The sequence below is a fragment of the Blennius ocellaris genome (assembly GCF_963422515.1).
Source record: "Blennius ocellaris genome assembly, chromosome: 20".
NCBI lineage: Eukaryota > Metazoa > Chordata > Actinopteri > Blenniiformes > Blenniidae > Blennius > Blennius ocellaris.
The window spans coordinates 11,360,399-11,383,297 of record NC_137669.1 but is presented as its reverse complement, the minus strand read 5'-3'; the positions used below and the strand labels follow the sequence as shown (position 1 = coordinate 11,383,297).

Genomic DNA, 22,899 nt, shown 5'->3' with positions numbered 1-22,899 from the left:
GTGTGTGTGTGTGTGTGTGTGTGTGTGTGTGTGTGTGTGTGTGTGTGTGTGTGTGATGCATTTAATTAGTGCCTCCACCGCTTTGTGTCTCTCACAGAGGGCTGTACGTCTGAACTCTCCATTTCATCCTTCTCTTTTCCATCTCTCTCTACTTCAGTCAGGATTGTGTCACCCTGATATGTGATGTGTGTATTTACTGCTTCTATTTAATCACAAAAGCTGTCTTTTTATTTCTGCTTCCTCACTGAATTTCACCTACAGATCCCTGTGAGTGTGTGAGTGCCAGTGCCACATCGTCATGCTTTCATTTGTCTCAAGAAAAATATGTTTGGAAATGCAAATTAAGGCAGACGTCATCTCTTAAAATCATTTCAAAAAACACATCAGATTTGAACCTGAGGAAAAAGTTTGGGAAAACTTAAAGCTGTTTTCTCTCTGTGAGGTATAGGTCTCTGAGTATTGAAGACTGGATCCATCTTCATCCACTCCCAGACTTCTCGACTACTGACTTCTTGACTTGACAATTTTAATTTCCTGTTATCAAAATGCCCAAGTAACTGTTTAAGAAGTGAGAGAGTGGTGACATTAACTAGTAGGAGAGAGCTCATCACTCCACTGTCAGCTTCCATTCATCAACTTCCTGTGAAATCCACAATAGAATTAACGAGCAGGCTCCCTCATATCTTAAGTCCCGTATTACCCCAGTAGAACACCATTTTCACAATGCTGCTCACTGGAGGATCTTAGATTTTCTAAAAGTAGAATGAGAAGCTTTCAGGCTCCTGTCATGTGGAACCAATTGAGGCTGACGCTGTCTCTACTTTTTAAGGTTGGATTTAAAGGTTCAGGCCACCCTGGATCGTTTCCTCATAAAGCTGCTATAGGTTTGGACTACTGGGAGGCCGTTACTGCAGTGAGCTTCTTTCCTTTGTCACTCTGTACAGTGATGCTCCACAATTACATGTTACTTACATTCTGTCTACTGAACCAGAGGCTCATCACCGGAGCCTCCTGCTCCATCAAGTCCACAGCGAGTGGATTAGATTGATTTCTGATGATGTTTGGTTCTCTCTCTCTCTTTCTCTCTCTCTCTCTCTCTCTCTCTCTCTCTCTCTTTCTCTTTCTCTTTCTCTTTCTCTCTCTCTCTGTAAAAATGTAGCGTTTATTTCCACTGTTGCCTGTGCTTTATTCATCTGGAGTAGTTACGTTTCTGTCTGTTACAATAGACAGTTTCTGTCTGTTGCTGCAGTGGTGCTAAAATAGTTGCATATGAATTGAATTGAATTGAATGGATGGATGGATGGATGGATGGATGGATGGATAGATGGATGGATGAGTGGATGGAAATATAATCTAATCACCAGGGCTGACTTCAGAGCCCCTCCCAGTGATATGTCAGGTGACCAAGCGATGAAGATAAATCACTGAGGCAAAAGTGTTTTCTGTAAACTAAATAATTAGTTAGTGTAATCTTTATATTTCCCCTACAAGATCATTTGTGTTTAAAACATAATCAATAAGCCCTGAAGACTGGGAAATGTGCTCAACCTGATCAAAAGTTGACCTCTTGAATTGCCATCGTACAACTGCAGAAGCAGATTTTTTATTTTCTCACATGGACACTGGCACTTCTTGCCAGATGTTAAACCTACATAAGATAATTTTTTCTATTTCATCTTTTTAAAAACATATTTCCTTTCTATAATACTGATTTGTCTGCCTTCATGATTATATTAATGTATTTATTTATAGGCTATCAACGAGTGCCTTTAAAGTGTATATATTCTTTAAGAGGGAGAAAAGGGATGATGATGTGGAGCTTTGCCGCCATCTTTGATTCCCTCCCTCTGTCTGGTCGCTCAGGGCCTCGGCTCTGCAGCTTACATGAGAACGTAGCAGTGAGCAGGAGCTCTGCCATTGTTAAAATAACACATTTCATCTCTCTTGCTCCACCTCTTTTTTTTCTCTCTTTCCCTCTATCTCTCCAGTTTAACTCAGGGAAGAATGGAGGTTAAGCTTTCGGGAGTGAACATCACTTAGGTTTTTGTTTTTTTTCTTCCTCTTCACAGAGGAGGGGTTTCTACTTTGGACGGGGAGAGGAAAGAAGACCTGTTAATGTTTCAGTGGTAATTCTGAAAGGCCTGATCACGACTGAGAGGGAACTTTCTGACAGTTTCTCACAGAGAAAGAGCTATTCAATAAAACAATTTGATTCATGCAGCAGGTTCACATTGTATAAATAATATAAATGTCAATTATAGTGTGCTACCAAGCTCAAAGCAATTGATGCCCCAGCATGTTAGCACAAATCTTCCCTCTTGGCCTTTCAACTGATAGATTTGTTTTTCTCTGCATCAATAAATGTTCTATAGAAAACCAGCATGAAGTTTTATAAAGTAGAGGTTCATTTTGCTCACTGAAATTAATTGTGAGTTTGCAATATATGGAGGTATGGAGGCCATGCTCAGTGTTGTAGTAGTGGAAGAGATGACATGTCTGGTCATGTGGACAGGTAAGAGCTGCTGGGAGAGAGAGAAAGAGAAGGAGATACACTGAAACAGGATCTTTACGTCTTTTGTGTCTGAAGCTATTTGGACATTTCATGTGTGCTAGTGCATTTCACTCATGGACCTTTAGTAAATTCTTGAAACAGTTTTCATGTGTTGAAAAAGGTTTTGCAAATCTAACAGATCAGAAAGTTTCACCCATTAGTTACATTTCAGATGTAGAAAAAAAAAGAAAAAAAAGAACAGGTTTTATTTTATAAAAGTTGAAAATGTTGAGGCAATGCTCGGTAAATATAGTCTGCTTTTGTGTGTGTGTGTGTGTGTGTGGGGGGGGGGGGGATATGACACAAAATGTGCTTAAAGGTGTGACTAATATCGGTAACAACCACAAATAACGCAAAAGTGAAGGTTGGCGCAACGCGAAGAAGAAAAAAGTCACTGCTCAAACATTGTGCGTTTGAAACAAATCCAAGTTGTTCGAGAAGCCCGCTCCAAATAAACTGAGAAGTTACATTGAAAGCAATTTACAAAGTCAATCCTAGCTCACTTTCCTCACAGTTTCCCAAATCAATCCGTCGCAGAAGGGAAAATGTGAAGAAAGAAAAAAAACCCTATAGACGCGCTTTAAACCGGGACACATTTTACGCACGGAGCCAAACTGCGCGCAAGGATGAGCACCCGTTGCCCGTGTGTCAGCGCCGGTACAGACACTGCGGATCCACTGCAAGCCGTGAAAAGGGGAAAACACGTAGGCCTTCTTCTTCCCTTTTAAACCTCGACGCTGTCCACGTCCTCAAAAAGAATGGATCTAATTAAAACGTTGCACTCGTCATCATCGCCAGAGCTTTGCCAAACAGTCTCTGGTGCAGAGGAGGCAGGGAGATGCAGGACCACATGACTGACTCCGAGCTGCAGAGGGATGGGAGTCAGATTGGGTTTCTCTGCTCCCATTGGCCGGTGGGCTGACTTTTGACACGCAGACGAGGGACCCTCCTGCCGTATAAATAGGCCTGATAGAACTTTATTATTCTAGCATCACGGCAGCCGGTTTCTGCTAAGTTTGGAGTTACTCGTGTTACCACAACTGTATGCCCGCTTGAAGGTGGTATAAAAACAGGGGCACAGCAGCACAAGGAGTCTGCATGTCTGTTTAGACATGCTCAGCTTTGTGGATACCCGGATTCTGTTGCTGCTTGCAGTAACTTCATTCCTAGCAACATGTCAATGTAAGTTTGAACTATCTGCTCTTTTTTTTTCTCTCTGTGATGGATATTTTTTCGGGTCCCACTGCTTGAGGATCTTGCGCTTGGCTCTTTGATTGGGAATTACGTGAAGGTCATCCCGAAGACAGCTCTAAGCACTGCTGAATAAAACTCAACGGATCAGAGGATTCTTCACTTTTTCCGAGGATACAAAAATGAGTTCATTAGTTTCCGAGAGGGAGAAGTTGCTCTGCTGAAAAAAAAAGTTTTCTCACTTTGAAAAAGGCATTTAAGTTGTCGACGTAGTGTCTTTTTAAAACTTTTAATGCATGTGGAGTTATGAAAATAGGCCAAATGTGGATTTTCTTTGATAGATAGGATGAAAAGCTTTGTGGGGCGTTGTACACATTGTTCCATCCAGACGCTCAGGGAATGAAGCTTTATTATAGGAAACTGCAATGTCACCCCCTGGTGGCCAGTAGGGCAAACAATTACCTGGCATCGTTTTGATTTTTTCCTGACAAATTAATGTTCCTTTAAACTAAAGTATACGTTTTAATATGTACAGTTTAACATAGTCCACTATTTTTGTTAACTTTATCTTGTACTTTATCTGTAGCAAATTTAAAATCCAGTTAAATGTTATTTAAATCATAAAATAATTTGAAATAACAATACATGCATCAGAGCTGAAACCTCATAACGTTTTAATCATCAGCAAAAATAAAATAATCACGCAAAATTAAGTCTTACGCGACTTTGAATGTCCAGGTGCGCCACCATGTGGTCCGGCTTGGACATAACAGGGAAGGTTCACTGGGAGGACTCAGTCATGGTTCAAACCCACAGGGCAGCTTTATCTGTAACACAGAGTAGATAACAGATGTACACATCAATGAGAGATCAGTCTCATTAGATATACTGAAATCCATTTTTTTTTTTTTTTTTTAGACACGGCTCTCGCAAAATACAACTTTGTCTCAGTGACACGTGATAAATACCAATCACGAATAATGTTGCTCGTGCCTTGTCTGCTGTGGCAAGAAAAAATATTTCTGTCCCAAGGGCACAAAGTACCTGCTCAGGCCTGTTGGCAGCTGCCGGAGTCTTGATATCTGGAATGCTCGCGCATTCATTGATTCACATTCAATAGAGTTCACAGGTGTTTGCTTTCATTCTCAAACTGTGTAGACGTGGCCTTCAGATATAAACTTTGGGACCAGACGGAAGACAAAACCTTCAGCCACTCAACAAGTGAACAAAACCCTAATTGTTTTTGACATGACAGTGGATAATAGTTAACATTTTCTGTGATCTAACACTTGACTCAGATTAAGGTTGTACACAGCAGGACACTGAGACAGCTCAGCTCTGTATTTCACATGAACAAATCTTTGCAGCTTGTTTTGGATGTGAAAATGCAGCCTTAAGTCAAGTCTTTACCGTTCTGATTCCTGCAGATGGCAGCTGCCCAGCAACAACATATGTTTTAGCTTTTTTCTTTTCTGTCACAAAGGGAACAATACGACTTTTCCAAAAGAGGCTGAACCATTGAATGAGAATATAGATGAATGAAAATGACTAAAAGTGTTTTTTTTTAATGTTCTAATTGAGTATTCCTCTCTCTCCCCCGTCTCCCTCTTCTGCCTCTTCCTCCTCCTCACCTCTCCAATGCCACAGACACGGTTAGTACACACGCATGCTCTCATGAAAACACCAGTATGCTGAAGATTGCTTTACCTTTTCATTTTGCCTTGTATTCCTCCCGTGAAAGAGCGTGCTGGATGTTCTTGATCACTTGAGCAATCTCGACGATGTCAGAGTGGTTCACTCAGGAAATCTCTACCTCTGAACCAAGTTATTTCTCGCAGGTTTCTCCCTTCCTGTCCATGTGTAGGTGAGGGTCCTATTGGCTAAAGTTTGTGTCAATGAAAGCTAAAACCGCAGTGCTGAGGCACCCACGGGGCCTGGCACAAAGGATCCTTTCTGAGGACAGCGGAGAGGGGCCAGTAAGATATTTGCCCCCCTGACAGCTGGCTCAGGATCAGTTTGGAGCCTTCAACTGCTCCCTGATTTGAATTTCATTTAGCAACTGAACCTTATCTCAGACCAGTGGACCCAGGCTGATCTCTAACACTTTGATAGAAGCTCAAGTGATGAGTTTTACTCTGATTTTATCATTCTGTTCATCGTTGAGATTGATTTCAACTGAGCACCAGTCAACGTGGTATCTGTAGTTTCAGCATTAACATTTTGTGACGAGCTTTTATTACTGCAAAAAGACTGTTGAATCTGGTTTGAGAACCTTTAACAATGTTGCCTGTCAGCATCTTTTAGCAAATGCTGATAATTTACATCACACACATATCACTCAGCTCTGATCTCCTCTTCAGTGCTGCAGCTGCACAAGCATGTGTTATGCATCAACTTAGACAATATTTTTGCATGCAATTTATATTTTAAATTTTATTTTATGTGCAAGAAACTGATTTCTAATGCTTAATGCTTGAAATGCACACACAATAATGATATAAAACTGTGAAAAGACTGAATAAATAAATCTTACATTTATTTATCCTCTTTTCTATTCAGGGTAGAGCCAAGGTGAACACATAATTATCTTTATGTGTGGTTTAGCACCGAGGTTGTGGCCTATCGGATGTATGCATGCGGAATTTAGATTAGAAGAGCCTCTCAATGGTATTTGCTCTGATCATTGAAATGTGTTTTAACTTGCTTGTCCTCACATTGAAAGGCCAAGTGGGTTTCTTCACACATTTCATTGACAACAACAAATGTCAGACGATCTGAATGCAATTCAAAACTGGTTTCGAGTTGCTCTCAGTTGCATTTAGTGCAATCCGTTTAGATTAGCAGCAGCAGCCTGCTTTGTTGGACGGATGGTTTTGAAGCTGACGTGTTGCTAAACCAATAAACGGAGCCATCTGCTCTGTTTCGGTCTGACCGAGTGATTTTTGTGCCGCAGGGGCCCAGAGGAGACAAAGGACCTCGAGGTGACAGGGTAAGATGAAGTGAAACTCTACTGCCTTTATCAAACATGAAATAATGTAGCTGAAGTATTTTCTATCATAGATACTTGAGAAACTTATTTGGCCAAAAAAAAAAAAAAAAAAAAATTTGTTGATGTCATGTGACCTTCTAACCCCACTTAGCCACACCCCTTTGTTTACATGACCCACAGCCCTAGATTCTTGCTAAATTAATAATTTAAACCGATATGAAGGGCTATATTTAAGACTTTGATTTAGTCTGTTGCTACATATTCCTGCTATTGATACATTTTCTAATCTATCTTCTAAAGTTGTTTTTTTTAATGGGAGATTGAGAGATTTTCATGAGAGATTGAATAAAATGAGAATTTAGATCATGAGACATTCACGCTGCATCCTCAAATATCAGCAGCTCATCGATTAAAACTGTATTTATTTTCTTATGTTGCAGGGTCCCCAGGGCCCAAATGGAAAAGATGGCACACCCGGACTCCCTGGACCCGCTGGCCCCCCTGGTCCCCCTGGACTTGGAGGAGTAAGTTTGATGTTTAAACTCTTGGGGGGTGGAGGCAACGTGCTTTGATACAGGTTTATTGTGAACTTGGGCCAGAACATTGAGTAATGTCATCAGTTGCTGTGAAATTATTTGACTTATTATAAAAAAAACTGTGAAATACAAAACTGCAAAAAATTAGTCTTGAGTCGGCATGACTTTTGAAATCAAAATGCACACTGCATGTACAAGCAAATGACATCTTTGACCTCTGTTGGCCTCATGGCCTCATTTCATAATGATCACATGATCTTTCACCTTCTGCACTTTACCTATTTGACCCTAAGGCCTGAAACGACACGTGCACAAGCCTTTCAAAATGACAAGATGCAGTTTGTTTCTAATTAACCTTTAACGGGGAAATCAAGTCTGAGTTGCCTTCGTAAAAATGTTATTGGTAAAGCTTGCTCTGCTTGGCCATCGCACATTCAATTATTTTGCATTCTAAATCTACAACTGTCACCTTGACCAATACAAATCAGCTAATTTATGTGACTGCTTCATTTTGTTCATAGTCATAACAACTCATTTTGAAGTAGCTTTATAGGGATTAATGCAGGTAAATAATTGCTTCCTTGTTTTTCACTTTTCACAGAACTTTGCTGCTCAGTATGAAGGTGCAAAGGCTCCCGACCCTGGCCCTGGACCCATGGTGAGGCTTCCTGCGTCAATGTATTCAACACTGCAACCCACGTTTCAGGGCGACTCGACGGCTCCTGTGTAGAAAACAGATGTTATTGTAGAAAGAAATGATAATAAACGGCATGCCGGTGCATGATGGATTCCTATATCACCTTAAAACTGACATCTAAACTTATTTGTTCTTTATTCCAGGGCATGATGGGACCCAGAGGACCTCCCGGACCTTCTGGACCCCCTGTAAGTGCAAAGTCTCACTAGGATTTATCCTTCAAATGAATACCTCACAATGCGTCACATTTTATTCTGCATTTGCATCATAACTGATTGAATTACCTTTCCTCTTTCTAAAGGGATCTCAGGGACACACAGGACATGCTGGTGAGCCCGGAGAGCCTGGACAGACCGTAAGTGTTTCCTTCAAAATATGACACATTTCTTCATTGCGTGTGTTATCATCGCAGGTTTCACAACACTTGTTTGTAGACTTACTCAGGTGATGCCACCTTAATAGTCTTGAGTATGAAGTACCAATCTCTGCCGTTGTTTTCCAGGGCCCAGTTGGTGCCCGCGGACCCCCTGGACCTCCCGGCAAATCTGGAGAGGACGTACGTAAACATTTGTGTTTCCACAAGCATTTGGTGTAATGTAAGCAATAGCTTCAGACGCTGATGGTAAAATGTTTCTGGGTAACATACAGGGTAACAACGGTAGACCTGGCAAACCTGGCGACAGAGGTGTCGCCGGACCTCAGGTAAGAATCTCTTTTCCAAAACGTGGAAATCAACCTACACACTGTCAACGCAAACATACGTGCCTTGCAGTATGTGCCCTATGCAACAGCGTGCAAAGCTAATGGGTTCGTTGCCTGTGAATTGCAGGGTGCTCGTGGATTCCCCGGAACTCCCGGACTTCCAGGAATGAAGGGACACAGAGTGAGTGTCCATCTTTCATTGGCATCTAACTGAGCACTCCTGCTCCTCCCTGCACAGCAGGAAGTGGACCTATTAAACCTTCTAAATGAGCATCACTGGGAAGGACTGAGGGACTTGCTTCTCCAGCCAAACGTGATGATGGCTCCTAATTGAAGCTGTCAACTTTTAGTTTGTTTGTTTGTTAAAAAAAAAAAAAAAAAAAATGGCTGACCAGCCTGGAATGAGCTGGTTCTACTCCAGAGAGCTCTTCTCATGGTTGGTACTACAAGTGTCTTCCGTGTCCAGATCAGAAGGTTTTGAAGGTCCACTTTTGTCCACATATTATTACACTTGAAACCCACAATTATTGGTGATAATGTGGATCATTTTCTACTTGCATTGTGACACATTTTCTTTATCCCTTTATGGTATATGAAATACTGAACCACCGTTTTTTAAATTTTTTTTATATTATACTACTGCTGCTCTGAAAGTGATACCTCGTCCATCAACACTGGGCTTCTGTGTTTTAGGGTTACACTGGTCTGGATGGACGTAAGGGAGAGCCCGGTACCGCCGGCGCCAAGGTAAGGCATCAGCAAAAGCTTTTTCTTCGGATGTACGGTTAATTTTAGAAGATAATATTTGGAAACCTTTAACGTTTCAAGAAGTCTCATCAAACTAATTCCCCGACTCTACCTGTAGGGAGAGAATGGTGCTCCTGGATCTTCTGGAAGTCCTGGACTGGCTGTAAGTTCTGATTTAAGCTTCATTATTTATGTGTAAAAACCTTTGGGGAAAAAAATTAAAAGAAAAGAAACAACAACATTGCATTGATCAGAGTCACGGTGGATGAGTTTTACTTGAAGAAGTGTAACGAGTGTCAAACCTTCAGGGATCTCGTGGTCTGGCTGGTGAGAGAGGTCGCCCTGGCTCTGCTGGCCCTGCTGGTTCTCGTGGTGCTGATGGCAATGTTGGCCCCGCCGGCCCCGCTGTGAGTATTTCATCATTGGACTTACTTTACATTTATACTTTAGAAAAGAAAAAAAAATACGAAGTGAAGATGTCAGTTAAATATATTTTCTGACTGAACATTAAGTTATCTTCAGGGAGAAACCTGTTATGTCCAGTGCTATTGTAGAACCACTGGTCTCGCTCACACGTTTAGTTTCAAACTTTAGCCTTCAAGTAAACTTTGACAAGTTAATTGACATCGTGTCTCGTTCTGCTTTTATCCAGGGTCCCCTCGGTGCTGCTGGACCCCCTGGCTTCCCCGGTGGCCCCGGCCCCAAGGTGTGTGTGTGTGATGCCTCATCCTATTACACAACAAGTTCATGTTGAAACCATCCAAACAGCTTCTCACACATTGTAGGAAGCAGTCACATACACAACAGCTTCACAGGCTGGACTTCTGTTCATTTCTATGATTGTTCTGCTCCAGTATAAACATTAACAAATTGGACAATTGTTGACGTGGCTTTTTTATTTTTTCATCATTTAAAGGGAGAGATGGGACCTGCTGGAGCTAGTGGCCCATCTGGACCTCAGGGATCTCGAGGAGAGCCTGGACCCAATGGTGCTGTCGGCCCTGTTGGACCCCTTGTAAGTTTAACAAGATTGTCTTTTTTTAAAGTGATTTTGAAGTTTTTCCTCCTTGGATAAATCCACTCTGACATACTAATAGGAAAATATCATAACAGTTCTTTAGAAATATATTGCCATTCTGTTAAAAGATGATCAAATCAAGAGTAGTGACACACGTGATTTCTTGTACTTTCCCTTCAGGGTAACCCTGGTGCCAACGGTCTGAATGGAGCTAAGGGAGCAGCTGTAAGTATTCAACTTGTACCAGACATGAACATGTGTGTCAAAGGTCATCTAGGGTCACACTGACAGTAGTACTGGGTCAAACACAACATGGACAGTACTGCACAACACATATACAGGAAATACTGAAATACTTAAACAGAGTTTCCTGATTCTGCTGTGATGACGTTGATGACTTGTTTTTAGGGTACCCCCGGTGTTTCTGGAGCTCCTGGATTCCCTGGACCTAGAGGAGGACCTGGACCCCAGGGACCTCAGGGTGCTGCTGGACCAAGAGGCCTGGCTGTAAGTACACAAACAATACAAAATATATATATATATTTTTGTTTTAACAAAACCAAAACCTATGAAGCATGTAGGCATTGGCATATAGGGTATAGGATCGGTCCTGTAGTATTCAATGGTTCTTTTGATTCATGTTTTTGGTTGTATTCTAGGGAGATCCTGGTGTTCAGGGTGTTAAGGGAGACGGTGGACCCAAAGGAGAGCCTGTAAGTCCAACTTCTTCACCACTTCACCACAATACATTTGAAAACCCTCTACACGCACAGTTCTTGATCCTTCTGTCGCCATCTGCAGGGTAACTCTGGACCTCAGGGAGCCCCTGGACCTCAGGGCGAGGAGGGCAAGAGAGGACCCAATGGTGAGGTTGGAGCCACCGGATCTGCTGGTCTCCGTGGAGCAAGAGTGAGTATTAGACCATCGCCGTGTGACACCACTACTGCATTAGGAGCTCATAGTTCTTGAACAACCTGTTAATGCCTGTGCGACTTGTGTAGGGTGCTCCTGGCAGCCGTGGCATGCCTGGTACTGAGGGAAGAACTGGACCTATTGTAAGTACACAACATGCAAACCCCATCAAAAAAATGTTTGCTATGTCATGAACTATTAACCTCACAATACATCTCTACTGTCCTCCCTATAGGGTATGCCCGGTGCTCGTGGTGCTACTGGTGCAGGTGGACCCCGTGGACCTCCCGGAGATGCTGGTCGTGGTGGCGAGCCCGGAGCAGCTGGTGCCAGAGTGAGTCTTTGCCTCGGAACTCATGTTTAGCCTTGTCGGGCTCAAGCGTGGCATTCAGACCTCGAAGATGTACTTCCCAGTGTGATCTAACTTGTTGAAGGTGGCAGCTAACAGGACGGGTGTACTGATGACTGACCAATGTTTGATTTCACAGGGTCTGCCAGGCAGCCCCGGAAGTGGTGGACCCCCAGGAAAGGAAGGACCTGCTGTAAGTAAACCAGCATTTTACTGTAACGTACAACTTTCAGACCTTTTCTTTAAGGTCGTATTTGCTCCCATCATTACCTCAATGAAATCATAACTGACCCTGTTTATTTCTCCAGGGTCCCGCTGGACAAGATGGCCGTGGTGGACCTCCTGGCCCAACTGGACCTAGAGGCCAGCCTGGAAACATCGGATTCCCCGGACCCAAAGGACCTGGTGTAAGTATTTTTCCAAGAGAAGGGAATCAAAAATCATAGCAATGCCAAAGGAGAGCTGTATCCTTTATTGATTGTTTTACTAGTTAATTCCAATGTGTGCTGCACCTGTCTTTCACCTCAGGGCGAGGCTGGCAAGCCTGGAGATAAGGGAGCCTCTGGCCCCACTGGACTGAGAGTACGTCAACACACACTTTATTTGAAAACAGAGAATGTCACCATCTGCAATTATACAACCGAGAAACTACTGTCAGCTCACGGCAGCATGTTTTGACCCTTCCTTTAGGGAGCCCCTGGACCCGATGGCAACAATGGAGCAACTGGTCCCGGTGGATTGTCTGTGAGTGTCCTTATTTGCCATACTTGAGAAAACTCTGATGAGATTATATATCAGTTCAGTACGTTTGTCATCCAATAGTGATGACTCAGCTATTTCTAACACCAATAACCTTTTCTGTCTCTGTCGTGCTGTAGGGTGGTCCTGGTGAGAAGGGAGAGCAAGGACCTTCAGGAGCTCCTGGTTTCCAGGTTTGAACCCATTATTATTGTCGTTATTATTATTACTATTATTGTATGATTCAGAAAATAAATATGTTACTTCAGTCTTACCCTTGTGGTTTCTTGCCACCATAAAAATGTGGGGGAAATCATACACATCTCAACAAAGCATGGTTTGTGGAAAGAATGACCTTGCACTAAACTTGCTCTAAAAATTGGAAAGTAAAGCTGACGCACACACGCACACACACACACACACACACACACACACACACACACAGACACACACACTGCGATCAATTCCCACTCATGAATTCCCACTTGTCCATACTTCCTTGCTGCAACTAAATTTGCGATCTAACTTTTCCAGGGCCTGCCTGGACCCGCTGGAGCTGCTGGAGAGGCTGGCAAGCCCGGAGACAGAGTAAGCACACAGATGCACACGATATAGACATGTTGATAACAGCATTCGTGTTGTAGATCTCTGACACGGCTTGTCTTCTCTCTGTAGGGAATCCCAGGAGACCATGGAGCATCTGGACCTGCTGGTGCCAAGGTGAGCACACCCGTCCAGACCACCGGCAGCACTGCTGACAGAGTCATTGATAATTCAGATAGCAACAGCTTACTAAAAAAAAATAAATAAACAAAATGAATAGAAATTGTTGTCGGGGGGGGGGGGGACACAAAAGCTCAGAAGAACATCTCCCTGTTTTTGTGTAACGATTGACAACATATCTATGTGTTTCCCTCCAGGGAGAGCGTGGTAACTCCGGTGCTGCTGGATCTTCTGGACCTCAGGGACCAATTGGAACCCGTGGACCTGCTGGAGCCCCTGGTACTGATGGTGGCAAGGTAAAACAACACAACACATTTCAATTTTGACGCACATGAGCTGTGGTCTTATTTCTTCGGCATGTGCAGATTGTATGCATTTGCTGTTGTTAAGTGTAGTTCTGATAAGTGGGGAAATGGTTCCTTTAATACAATGCAAATACGTTTGTTTTTTCTTTAAAAAAAACTAAATACCTGTATTATACAGCAATGTAACAGTTTCTCCTGTCTGTTTGCAGGGAGAGCCTGGTGTTGTTGGAGCTGCTGGTGGTCCCGGACCTCAGGGACCTGGTGGTATGCCTGGTGAGCGTGGAGCTGCTGGTACTCCTGGATCCAAGGGAGAGAAGGTACTTTTTTTAATCATTGTTATTATTAATAATAATAAATAAAAATCAACCACTTCCAGTTAATTTTCCAATGAGAATGTATTGGTTCTGCTTACACCATCCTCCCTCTGTCCCGCAGGGAGAGAACGGACACAGAGGCCCCGACGGTAACGCCGGCAGAGGTGGAGCTCGCGTAAGTTCCCACTCTACTTTTATGCGCTTCATGTGAAATTTATGCCCATTGATTTCCTTTGTCACACAGTTTAGATCACAGTTCTCTTCTCAGTGTCTTCTCTATCTCTTTCTAGGGTATGGCTGGATCTCCTGGACCCCCCGGACCCACTGGAGCCAATGGTGATAAGGTAAGTCATTGCAATATTTATTCTTTTAAAAACAAATAACTGACAGAAATCACTGCCAATTAGAATTTGTATTTTTCTTAATGTCAGGTAATACTAAAATCACACGTATACTGGAATTTAATGTGTCCAGTTTAGAAATGGCGGCCACCAGTCAAGATGGCGGACAGTATCAAAAAATGACCTCCAGTCACACGAGTCGCTCGCCGAGTCGCCTGTCATTGTAGAAGTGTGAAAACATCGCTAATCAATAATTCCCGATCAGTTTCCTGATAGGCGTTCTACTTTTTAGTGATGGCAATCAAAACAACATACCCCCCATACCCCTCAGAGTCACCTCTGAACCTCAATCTCAACACTGCCCCCCACTGGCCAATTTTGAGAACTGCAGAAATTATTCACTTAATTCAAGTAATACTTGAGGTTTAGGTTAGGATTTTACATTTATTTGGAGGTTTTTTGTAATCTTATTATTTTTTGTGTATTTTTGTTTTTCTTTTTGTAACTTTATTATTATTATTTTTAATCTGCAAGAGTGTTGAATAATAACTCAACAAAATGCATTTAGAGAACACATAAACTGCCATCCATCACTCCAATGAATCTGCTTCCAAGTTAAATTCTCTCATCAGCATAATGGAGCAGGGGTCCAGCAGCAGTAACTGCAGCTGGATAACATTACAGTGGTTGACAAGTCATATCTGACATCATGAAGTTAATAAGGGAATGAATTAGACACGAAGAGCACACATTTTTTCGATACAACACAACTGGGGAATTCTGTGTCACCTGGAGCAAATGAAAGAGGTTTTCTCTGAAATTTCCATTAGTTTACTTCAGTTTTGAAAGCATAAACTTTGTTTTCAGTTTATTTCAGTAACAAAATGCTTTTTCAATTGTAGTTTTGTTTTCAGGTTTTCTTTTTGCTTGTTTTTGTTATCGATAATAATCAACCTAACAGACATGGAATATCAATATCTACTTGCAGTTCAAATTAAATGCTTCTTTTTTCCATTCTTTATAAACTGGTGTCACTTTTGTTGAATGTTTTTTTACTGCAGCAATAGAGGCAGGAAACCAACAAAACCAAATAGAAATAAGAAAAAGGCTATTTAGATGTGTGCCATTCTTTACAGTGAATCAGGATTTTAAACTTTTGGTTTTTAGTTTTTACTGTCGGCCAAAATGGTTCCCTAGTTTGAATCCCACTTGCAACATGAAGGGCATCCGGCATTTAACCTCGTCGAGTCTTTGGTGCAAGTTGCAAAAAATGTACATACACTTTTTGATTCAGGCTGAGTTGGCCAAGAACAGTTGTTCTATGAATGGATCGAACCGAGTAAAGAAACCTTTTATTTTTCTCTCCTCCAGGGAGAGAGCGGTGGCTTTGGACCTTCTGGCCCAGCTGGACCTCGTGGAGGCTCTGTAAGTACATGGGCTTGACTTCAGAGAAATTATCAATACACACAAATCCTTTATGTTGCACTAAGAGTCTCACGCCGCTTCTTGTTGTGTGCAGGGTGAGCGTGGAGAGGTTGGCCCTGCTGGAGCCCCCGGATTTGCTGGACCCCCTGTAAGTACACAGCGAGTAACATAGAAATACTCAATACATTGTGCACACACATACATAAAGAGGTTAATCCATCGTGTCCTACATCTACCTACAGGGTTCTGATGGTCAGCCTGGAGCAAGAGGAGAGCGCGGACCTTCCGGAGGAAAGGGAGAAGTTGGACCCTCTGGCCCTGCTGGACCCGCTGGACAGTCTGGACCTTCTGTTAGTACCAGTCATAGCATACACACACATACATGACCAAAAATGGAATTTCATATGGTCCACAGATCAGCAAAAAGTCAATCAGACCTGATTATACTATGGTATAAGGGTCATGTTTATGTATCATGATGAGATATGAGAACACTGACATAGAACTGTGTCCAATTGTCTTTTTTTTAATGTCTAGGGTCCCTCTGGTGCTGCTGGACCTGCTGGTGCTCGTGGAGACAATGGTCCATCTGTGAGTACTGAAACACATATATACACACACGTAGTCACTGTCACACAACCCAAACCAACAGCTTTTCACATGAAGCAGGAGTTACGGATGCTGGGAGTGCATGAAGACTGAATAGATAGCATTGAAAATATACTGAAGATATAACAACAACAAAAAATAGGATACAGTTCATTTGATTAACTTTTAAAAGAACTGTAATAGAAAGTGTGGCAATACCTCATGTTACCTATTAGTTTAAAGCACAAAGAAATACTATTTTTTACTGTGTTCTGTTAATTTAATCATGTCGTTTAGTAGATGAAATCTTGTGATATTAACTCTTGAAACCCCTCACTTAACATATACCAATGATGACCTCTGTATAATTGTTTCCACTCAGGGTCTGACTGGTTTCCCTGGTGCCGCTGGTAGAGTTGGCCCTGGTGGTCCTGCTGTGAGCATTGATTTTATATCCACCATCGTTATAAACTCAAACACACAGCACGTTATCCCGCTCATCGTCTCTTCACCTCTCAGGGTATTGGTGGACCTCCTGGTCCTTCCGGATCCGCTGGCAAAGACGGACCTCGTGGTGCCCGTGGTGAGTCTGGTCCCGCTGGACCTTCTGGAGAACAGGGAATGGTTGGCCCACCTGGTCCATCTGGAGAGAAGGGACCTTCTGGAGAGTCTGGTCCTCCTGTAAGTTGTAACCAAACTAGAGGAATATCAACCTGTTAGTTCTATGTAGACGTAAAGGCATCAACATCTCGACACTGACTGGCTGGTGAATAATTTTGTCTTGATGTGTAGGGTCAACCTGGAGTTCCTGGAACTTCTGGTCCTCTTGGACTTCAAGGATTCGTTGGTCTTCCTGGTGCCAGAGGTGATCGTGGTTCTCCTGGTGGTGCTGGTACAGTGGTGAGTGGCCGTTATTATTGACTGCGTCATCACAAATCAAGTCCATGTTGAATTAGCGTGTGACAGACTTGATACTAATTTTCTGTGTATCATATCACAGGGAGAGGGTGGTAGAATTGGACCTCCTGGTCCCTCTGGAGCTCGTGGACCCGCTGGCAACATTGGTCTGCCTGGTATGACTGGACCTCAGGGAGAGGCTGGACGTGAGGTAAACGTTTAAATTTTGTATCAATGGTAATAACAGTCATAGCATTTTTTTGTTCATATATATGAAGAGGGGAGTACTAAATGTCCCCTCTCAAACGGATGGTTGCTTCTTCAATCAGTAAAACCTGATTATTTTTCTTCGCCACCCACAGGGTAGCCCTGGTAATGATGGACCTCCTGGTCGTCCTGGAGCCCCTGGATTCAAGGTAGGGTTCAATTGTCGAGGTCCACACAGCTACAAATGCTCTGTGCTTTGGCCTGTGAGTTCATATAATGTGTATGTTTCTAGGGAGACCGTGGTGAGCCTGGATCTCCTGGTTCCATGGGACTTGCTGGTGCCCCTGGACCTGCTGGACCCACCGGAGGTGCTGGCAGACCAGGAAACCGTGGAGAGAGTGTAAGTCTTATCATGAATGCACTACCATTTTCAAGAATCACCATACATGTCATTGTCACATTTCACGCATCCTTTTAACCTGGTCTTTCCTCATATTTAGGGCCCAGGAGGTGCTTCCGGACCTGCTGGCCCCGCTGGAGCTAGAGGCGCTGCTGTATGTACCATTAGCAACTAGTCATGGAAGAAACACGCAAAATTGTGCTCCCGAAAAAGGTCTCACGCTCTGGAAACCTGATGCTCATGCCGTTGTCCTTGTGTGTGTTTGTTTTAGGGACCTGCTGGAACTCGTGGTGAGAAGGGAGGTGCCGGAGACAAGGGAGAGAGAGGCATGAAGGGACTGCGTGGACATCCTGGTCTGCAGGGAATGCCTGGACCTTCTGTGAGTGACCGCTCAAATCACATAGTGTCCAAACAATAAACAAATATACAGTGATATGGACAGGTTCAGCAACATGGATGAAAAATTGGAAATTGCAACATTTTGTAAACACATGTACAGAAGAAAAACAAAGTCTTTCTGTCATTCAGGGACCATCTGGAGACAGTGGACCTGCTGGATCAACCGGACCTGCTGGACCCCGAGTGAGTGCCTACACATACAAAATATAGATGTTTTTTGTTTTGTTTTTTGCAGCCATTGTGAGTCATATTGAAAACATTAGCATAACTGGAAAACCCATTTCATAACAGGATAGTGCATTCATGTACTAACAGAAAAGAAGGGATATTCCATTGTAACAAGTTGAAGGAGGCTCATAATTATACAGCATATATTCAACATCAGCACCAAATTCAAGATGTACACATTTAAAGCTGTGTGTAATGCAGAACATTTGATCTTCTAACGTAATGTTCTCCTCTTCAGGGACCTTCTGGACCCCACGGGCCCCCTGGTAAGGATGGTAGAGCTGGCGGCCATGGTACGCTGGGCTCTCCTGGTGCTCGTGGACCCCCTGGATTCTCTGGACCTGCTGTAAGCTCACCTTCACACTAACAATTTCTCCAGCTATTTGGCCACTACATTTAAGTTTAATCTGATGTGGATCAAAGCATTCCCTGCAAAGGTTTCACTGTTATGCAAAGGTCAATTTTATTGTCTTTTTCACCTTAGGGTCCTTCTGGACCCCCTGGACCCCCTGGTCCTCCTGGCCCCTCTGGTGGCGGATACGATGTCTCCGGATATGATGAGTACAGAGCTGACCAGCCTTCTCTGAGAGCCAAGGACTACGAGGTTGATGCCACCATCAAGTCACTCAACACTCAGATCGACAACCTGCTGACTCCTGAGGGATCCAGAAAGAATCCTGCCCGCACCTGCCGCGACATCCAGCTCGGCCACTCTGACTGGAGCAGCGGTAAGCTTGACGTCATCTGGTATTGCCATGATGCAAATGCAGTCCAACAAGTCCAAACCCAGGAAGGAAAAACAATGCACCTTCTCATGAACTATGTCTTTCTCCCATCCAGGATTCTACTGGATTGACCCCAACCAGGGCTGCATCAACGACGCCATCAAGGTCTTCTGTGACTTCACCACCCGCGAGACCTGCATCCATGCCCACCCCGAGAGCATCGCCCGCAAGAACTGGTTCAGAAGCACCGAGGGCAAGAAGCACGTGTGGTTCGGAGAGACCATCAATGGCGGTACTGAGGTGAGAGACACAACAAAGCAAAAGCTAAAAACTACCAAAAAAAAAAAAAGGATCAGAAGGACAGCCCAAGTAACATCGTCTTCATGTCCCTTGTTTGTTGCAGTTTACCTACAACGACGACGAGACCGTCAGCCACCAGAGCATGGCCACTCAGCTGGCCTTCATGCGCCTGCTGTCCAACCAGGCTAGCCAGAACATCACCTACCACTGCAAGAACAGCGTTGCCTACATGGACGGTGAGAGCGGCAGCCTGAAGAGCGCCGTGGTGCTGCAGGGCTCCAACGATGTTGAGCTCAGAGCTGAGGGCAACAGCCGCTTCACCTTCTCCGTGCTGGAGGACGGCTGCACTGTGAGTCACTTTCTGCTACCTAAGTTGCATCGCACTCATAAATGAGACATAATTCACAGTTGAAGATGCAGTTAAAGCTTTGACGTTTTTTGTTGCTCAGCCTAATTGTGTTATTCTGATCTCTAATCCTTCTTGTTGGTTCTTCATTCCTGCAGACACACACTGGTGAATGGAGCAAGACAGTCATTGAGTACAGAACGAATAAACCATCTCGCCTGCCCATCCTCGACATTGCACCTTTGGACATTGGTGGAGCTGATCAGGAGTTTGGTTTGGACATTGGCCCAGTCTGTTTCAAATAAATAGACTCATGATAAATTAACACCGAAAAGAGAGAAAGAACGAAAAAAAAACAAAAAAATCTCTGCCCTTCTTTCTGTGTTTTTTTTTTATACTGAAATGCTGATTTCTCCCTGCACATCCACTTGCTTAAGATGGGCAACTATCGGAGAGGACTGAACGGACTGAAAGGAGCGTTTGTGCAATGCAAATTAATACAGAAACCCAAAGGGACGCGGGAAAACACCTTGTTGTGGGACAACATGTCATCATTTTGTAAAAAATAAAAGAAGTGTAATAAAAACGCTGAAAGTATGCATCACTTTGTGGTCTTTGTATATCTTCCAAAGAGGAGGTTTAAAACCACAATTTCCATGAAAAAAGGTTTAAACTACCTCATGCCTGTACTTAAAGAAAATACTATTGACGAAACCTGGGTCCACAACCAAGATGTTCAGACTTCTAATGCTTCAATCTATGTCCCGTATCGGAAGGTGCTCATTTACTTGAAGCAGAGATCTATGGTGCTAATGCAGCTGTGGAGCAAACCACTCTTTTACTGTATTACTTTGTATTGAACTTTGAGGAGTCATGCATTCATTCCCTGATAACTCCCCATTTTAAGCAGGTGGAATGTCTCTCAATCTGATGTCTGTTTTTTTTTTTTTTTTGGTTTGTTTTTTCTAGTTGTTTTTTTTCAATTTCATTTTTGTTTTTTTTGTTTTTTTTGTTTAGGCTTTTTCACTCTTTTAATCCCATCCCTAGTGTTCATTCTGACAGCACAAACTTCACCCACTTCTGAATGGTTTTTAGGCGGCCTCTCTCTTTCAAAAAAAAAGAAAAGAAAATGACACCACAAAGTCTATTGTACCTATTTTGTATATGTGAGATGTTTAAATAAATTGTGAAAAGTTCTGAAATAAAGCATGTCCAATGTTCCAAAACACATACTGCAGTGACTTAAGTGCTTTTATGTTTCAGTTGACACCAATCAAGGTGTGTCACTGTATTTTGGTTTAAGTTTGGCTAATAATTTCAACACCATCATTGACATGAAACACAGACATATCAAAATTTACCTCCCCCCTTTATCTTGCTCCTCAACGGTACATCCAGTTTCAATGTACAGTATTTTTTGTTTTCCACTGTCAATGCCAATGTGTGATTACTAACGTGCATTGTGTTTTGTAAATATGCATCCTATCATGTTGCTTTGTTTCCTGCATAATACAGCTTTTGCATCCAAATAAATTTCTGTGATTTGGATCAAGGGTTGAATTGCGGTGCTGAGTGAATATAGCCATTCAGTGAGAGAACAGAGCAGTTTTAGTAACATTATTTCTCAGCTCACTTTAAAAAAGAAAGAAAGAAAATAGATAATACTCAGTTTGAATACACTGTGGTAAAGTGTGACCATGGAGTTGGGGTATGAAGAGTCCCTGTAAACAATAATCTGATGGCGCCTTCACATGTAGAAACAGTTTTGTTGAGGAAAGTTGATCTTGAAACTTGTCATGCCGCTTGCAGTCCAATTCACCACCACTTGGTAGCAGTGTTGTATGTTCTTCTAATGCAAGAGATCTCAGGCTTTAAAAATACATGTCTGCCAGTTCTTTCAAGTTTATTAGGCGTTACAGTCATAAGCAGCATATATGGGTTTACTATGTATGTTATGTTTAATACTGCAGTTTGCACTTAGCCTTAATTAGTGCACAGATCAGGTTATAAAAACATACTATACTTTTCAAGACAGCTAAAATCACAATTAGTGATTTTGAAGCAGCAATAACACATGGCAAGTGTATTTATTTAGAGTTAACAAACTATATTTACTGTCATACCGTATTGAGATACGGTACATTTATCCTACACCAGGGGTGTCAAACTCAGATCCTCGAGGGCCGAAGCTCTGCACGTTTTCCACGTCTCCCTCCACTGAATGTCCTGATGCTTCATCACCAAGTTCAGCACAAAGCCAGATAAAGAGCTGTTCATTGCAATCAGCCCTCGAGGACCGGTGTTCGACATGTGTGTCCTCAGGGCCGCCCCTGGCCAAGTGGGGGCCCTAAGCAGGATTTTATTTTGGGGCCCCCCTTCCTTTACATTACATTATAATAATAATTATTATTATTATTACTATTATTGTATTGACGTTTGGAAGCCATCTCTCTCTCTCTCTACTCTCTACCTGTAAACAACTGCCTGCCGGCCCATCTGACCGCTGATTGGTCAGATGGTGATGCTTCGCGCTTTCGTCTCTTTTTTTTTTCTCTCTCTCCTGCCTCATGCTGACTTGGTGGCGGTGCCCTACGCGCCTCTCGGCAAAATGCACGCGCATCGTTTGCGCATTTGCAGATTATGATGATACTTTATTGATCCCGAGGGAAATTCAATTCACTTGCGCAAAATGGGGCCCCCCATGGATCGCGGGGCCCTACGCACAGCGCGTGTTCTGCGTCTAGGGAGGGGCGGGCCTGTGTGTCCTACACTATAACTTTGGCTGACCATATATTAACAGATTGTATTATACTTCCTTACATTTTTTTTAAAGAAATTTTATTGACCTTTTGGAAGTATTTCGTCTATTTTCATTTGAATTTGAAATACATATACTAGAAACAGTGTGCTGCAATGCAGTGCAATTTCCACTGAGCAGTTGGACAATCTCAAACCCAAAGAAATAAAACTAGATTAAACAGTCAGGGCATGTTTGATCATGTGTAAAACTAGGCTATTTTTATTTATTTCTATTTGTGCATAATGAATGAATCTCACTCTTTCGCTGTAATAAAGTTGCTGGTCTGCATGCAGTTCTTGTCTTCACCATTTAAGGGTGGGGGCGCTAGTCTTAAACGTCGCTTTAAATCAGACAACCGCTCAATTTCAAACCTCGTAAAGTTCTTATTTCCCAAGAAAAATAAGCAACCGGAAGCTGATTGGTTGATTGATTGATTGATTGATAAAAAGGGTGGGCCTCCTAATATATCAC

At 42.8% G+C, this 22,899-nt stretch overlaps 1 protein-coding gene across 1 annotated transcript; it reads left to right on the top strand.

The window, feature by feature from the left end:
• Positions 1–6,581: 6,581 nt before the first annotated feature.
• col1a2 (collagen, type I, alpha 2) lies at positions 6,582–20,227 on the top strand. The gene is made up of 48 exons (XM_080515996.1): positions 6,582–6,731; positions 7,172–7,255; positions 7,869–7,925; positions 8,108–8,152; positions 8,266–8,319; positions 8,467–8,520; positions 8,613–8,666; positions 8,794–8,847; positions 9,360–9,413; positions 9,532–9,576; positions 9,722–9,820; positions 10,066–10,119; positions 10,330–10,428; positions 10,612–10,656; positions 10,840–10,938; positions 11,091–11,144; positions 11,233–11,340; positions 11,433–11,486; positions 11,579–11,677; positions 11,832–11,885; positions 12,001–12,099; positions 12,221–12,274; positions 12,383–12,436; positions 12,571–12,624; positions 12,965–13,018; positions 13,106–13,150; positions 13,351–13,449; positions 13,668–13,775; positions 13,894–13,947; positions 14,063–14,116; positions 15,485–15,538; positions 15,633–15,686; positions 15,781–15,888; positions 16,076–16,129; positions 16,509–16,562; positions 16,646–16,807; positions 16,919–17,026; positions 17,127–17,234; positions 17,386–17,439; positions 17,523–17,630; positions 17,731–17,784; positions 17,902–18,009; positions 18,159–18,212; positions 18,496–18,603; positions 18,742–18,985; positions 19,098–19,282; positions 19,386–19,631; positions 19,787–20,227. The coding sequence occupies exons 3-48, from the start codon at positions 7,923–7,925 to the stop codon at positions 19,931–19,933; spliced, it is 3,813 nt and encodes a 1,270-aa protein (XP_080372122.1). The 5' UTR covers positions 6,582–6,731; positions 7,172–7,255; positions 7,869–7,922; the 3' UTR covers positions 19,934–20,227.
• Positions 20,228–22,899: the final 2,672 nt, after the last annotated feature.

Bases quoted from the DNA above. Each gene is read 5' to 3' on its own strand.
- col1a2 (XM_080515996.1), top strand. The intron at 11,678-11,831 runs GTGAGTCTTTGC...TTGATTTCACAG, and splicing joins CCGGAGCAGCTGGTGCCAGA to GGTCTGCCAGGCAGCCCCGG. The intron at 17,027-17,126 runs GTGAGTGGCCGT...ATCATATCACAG, and splicing joins CTGGTGGTGCTGGTACAGTG to GGAGAGGGTGGTAGAATTGG.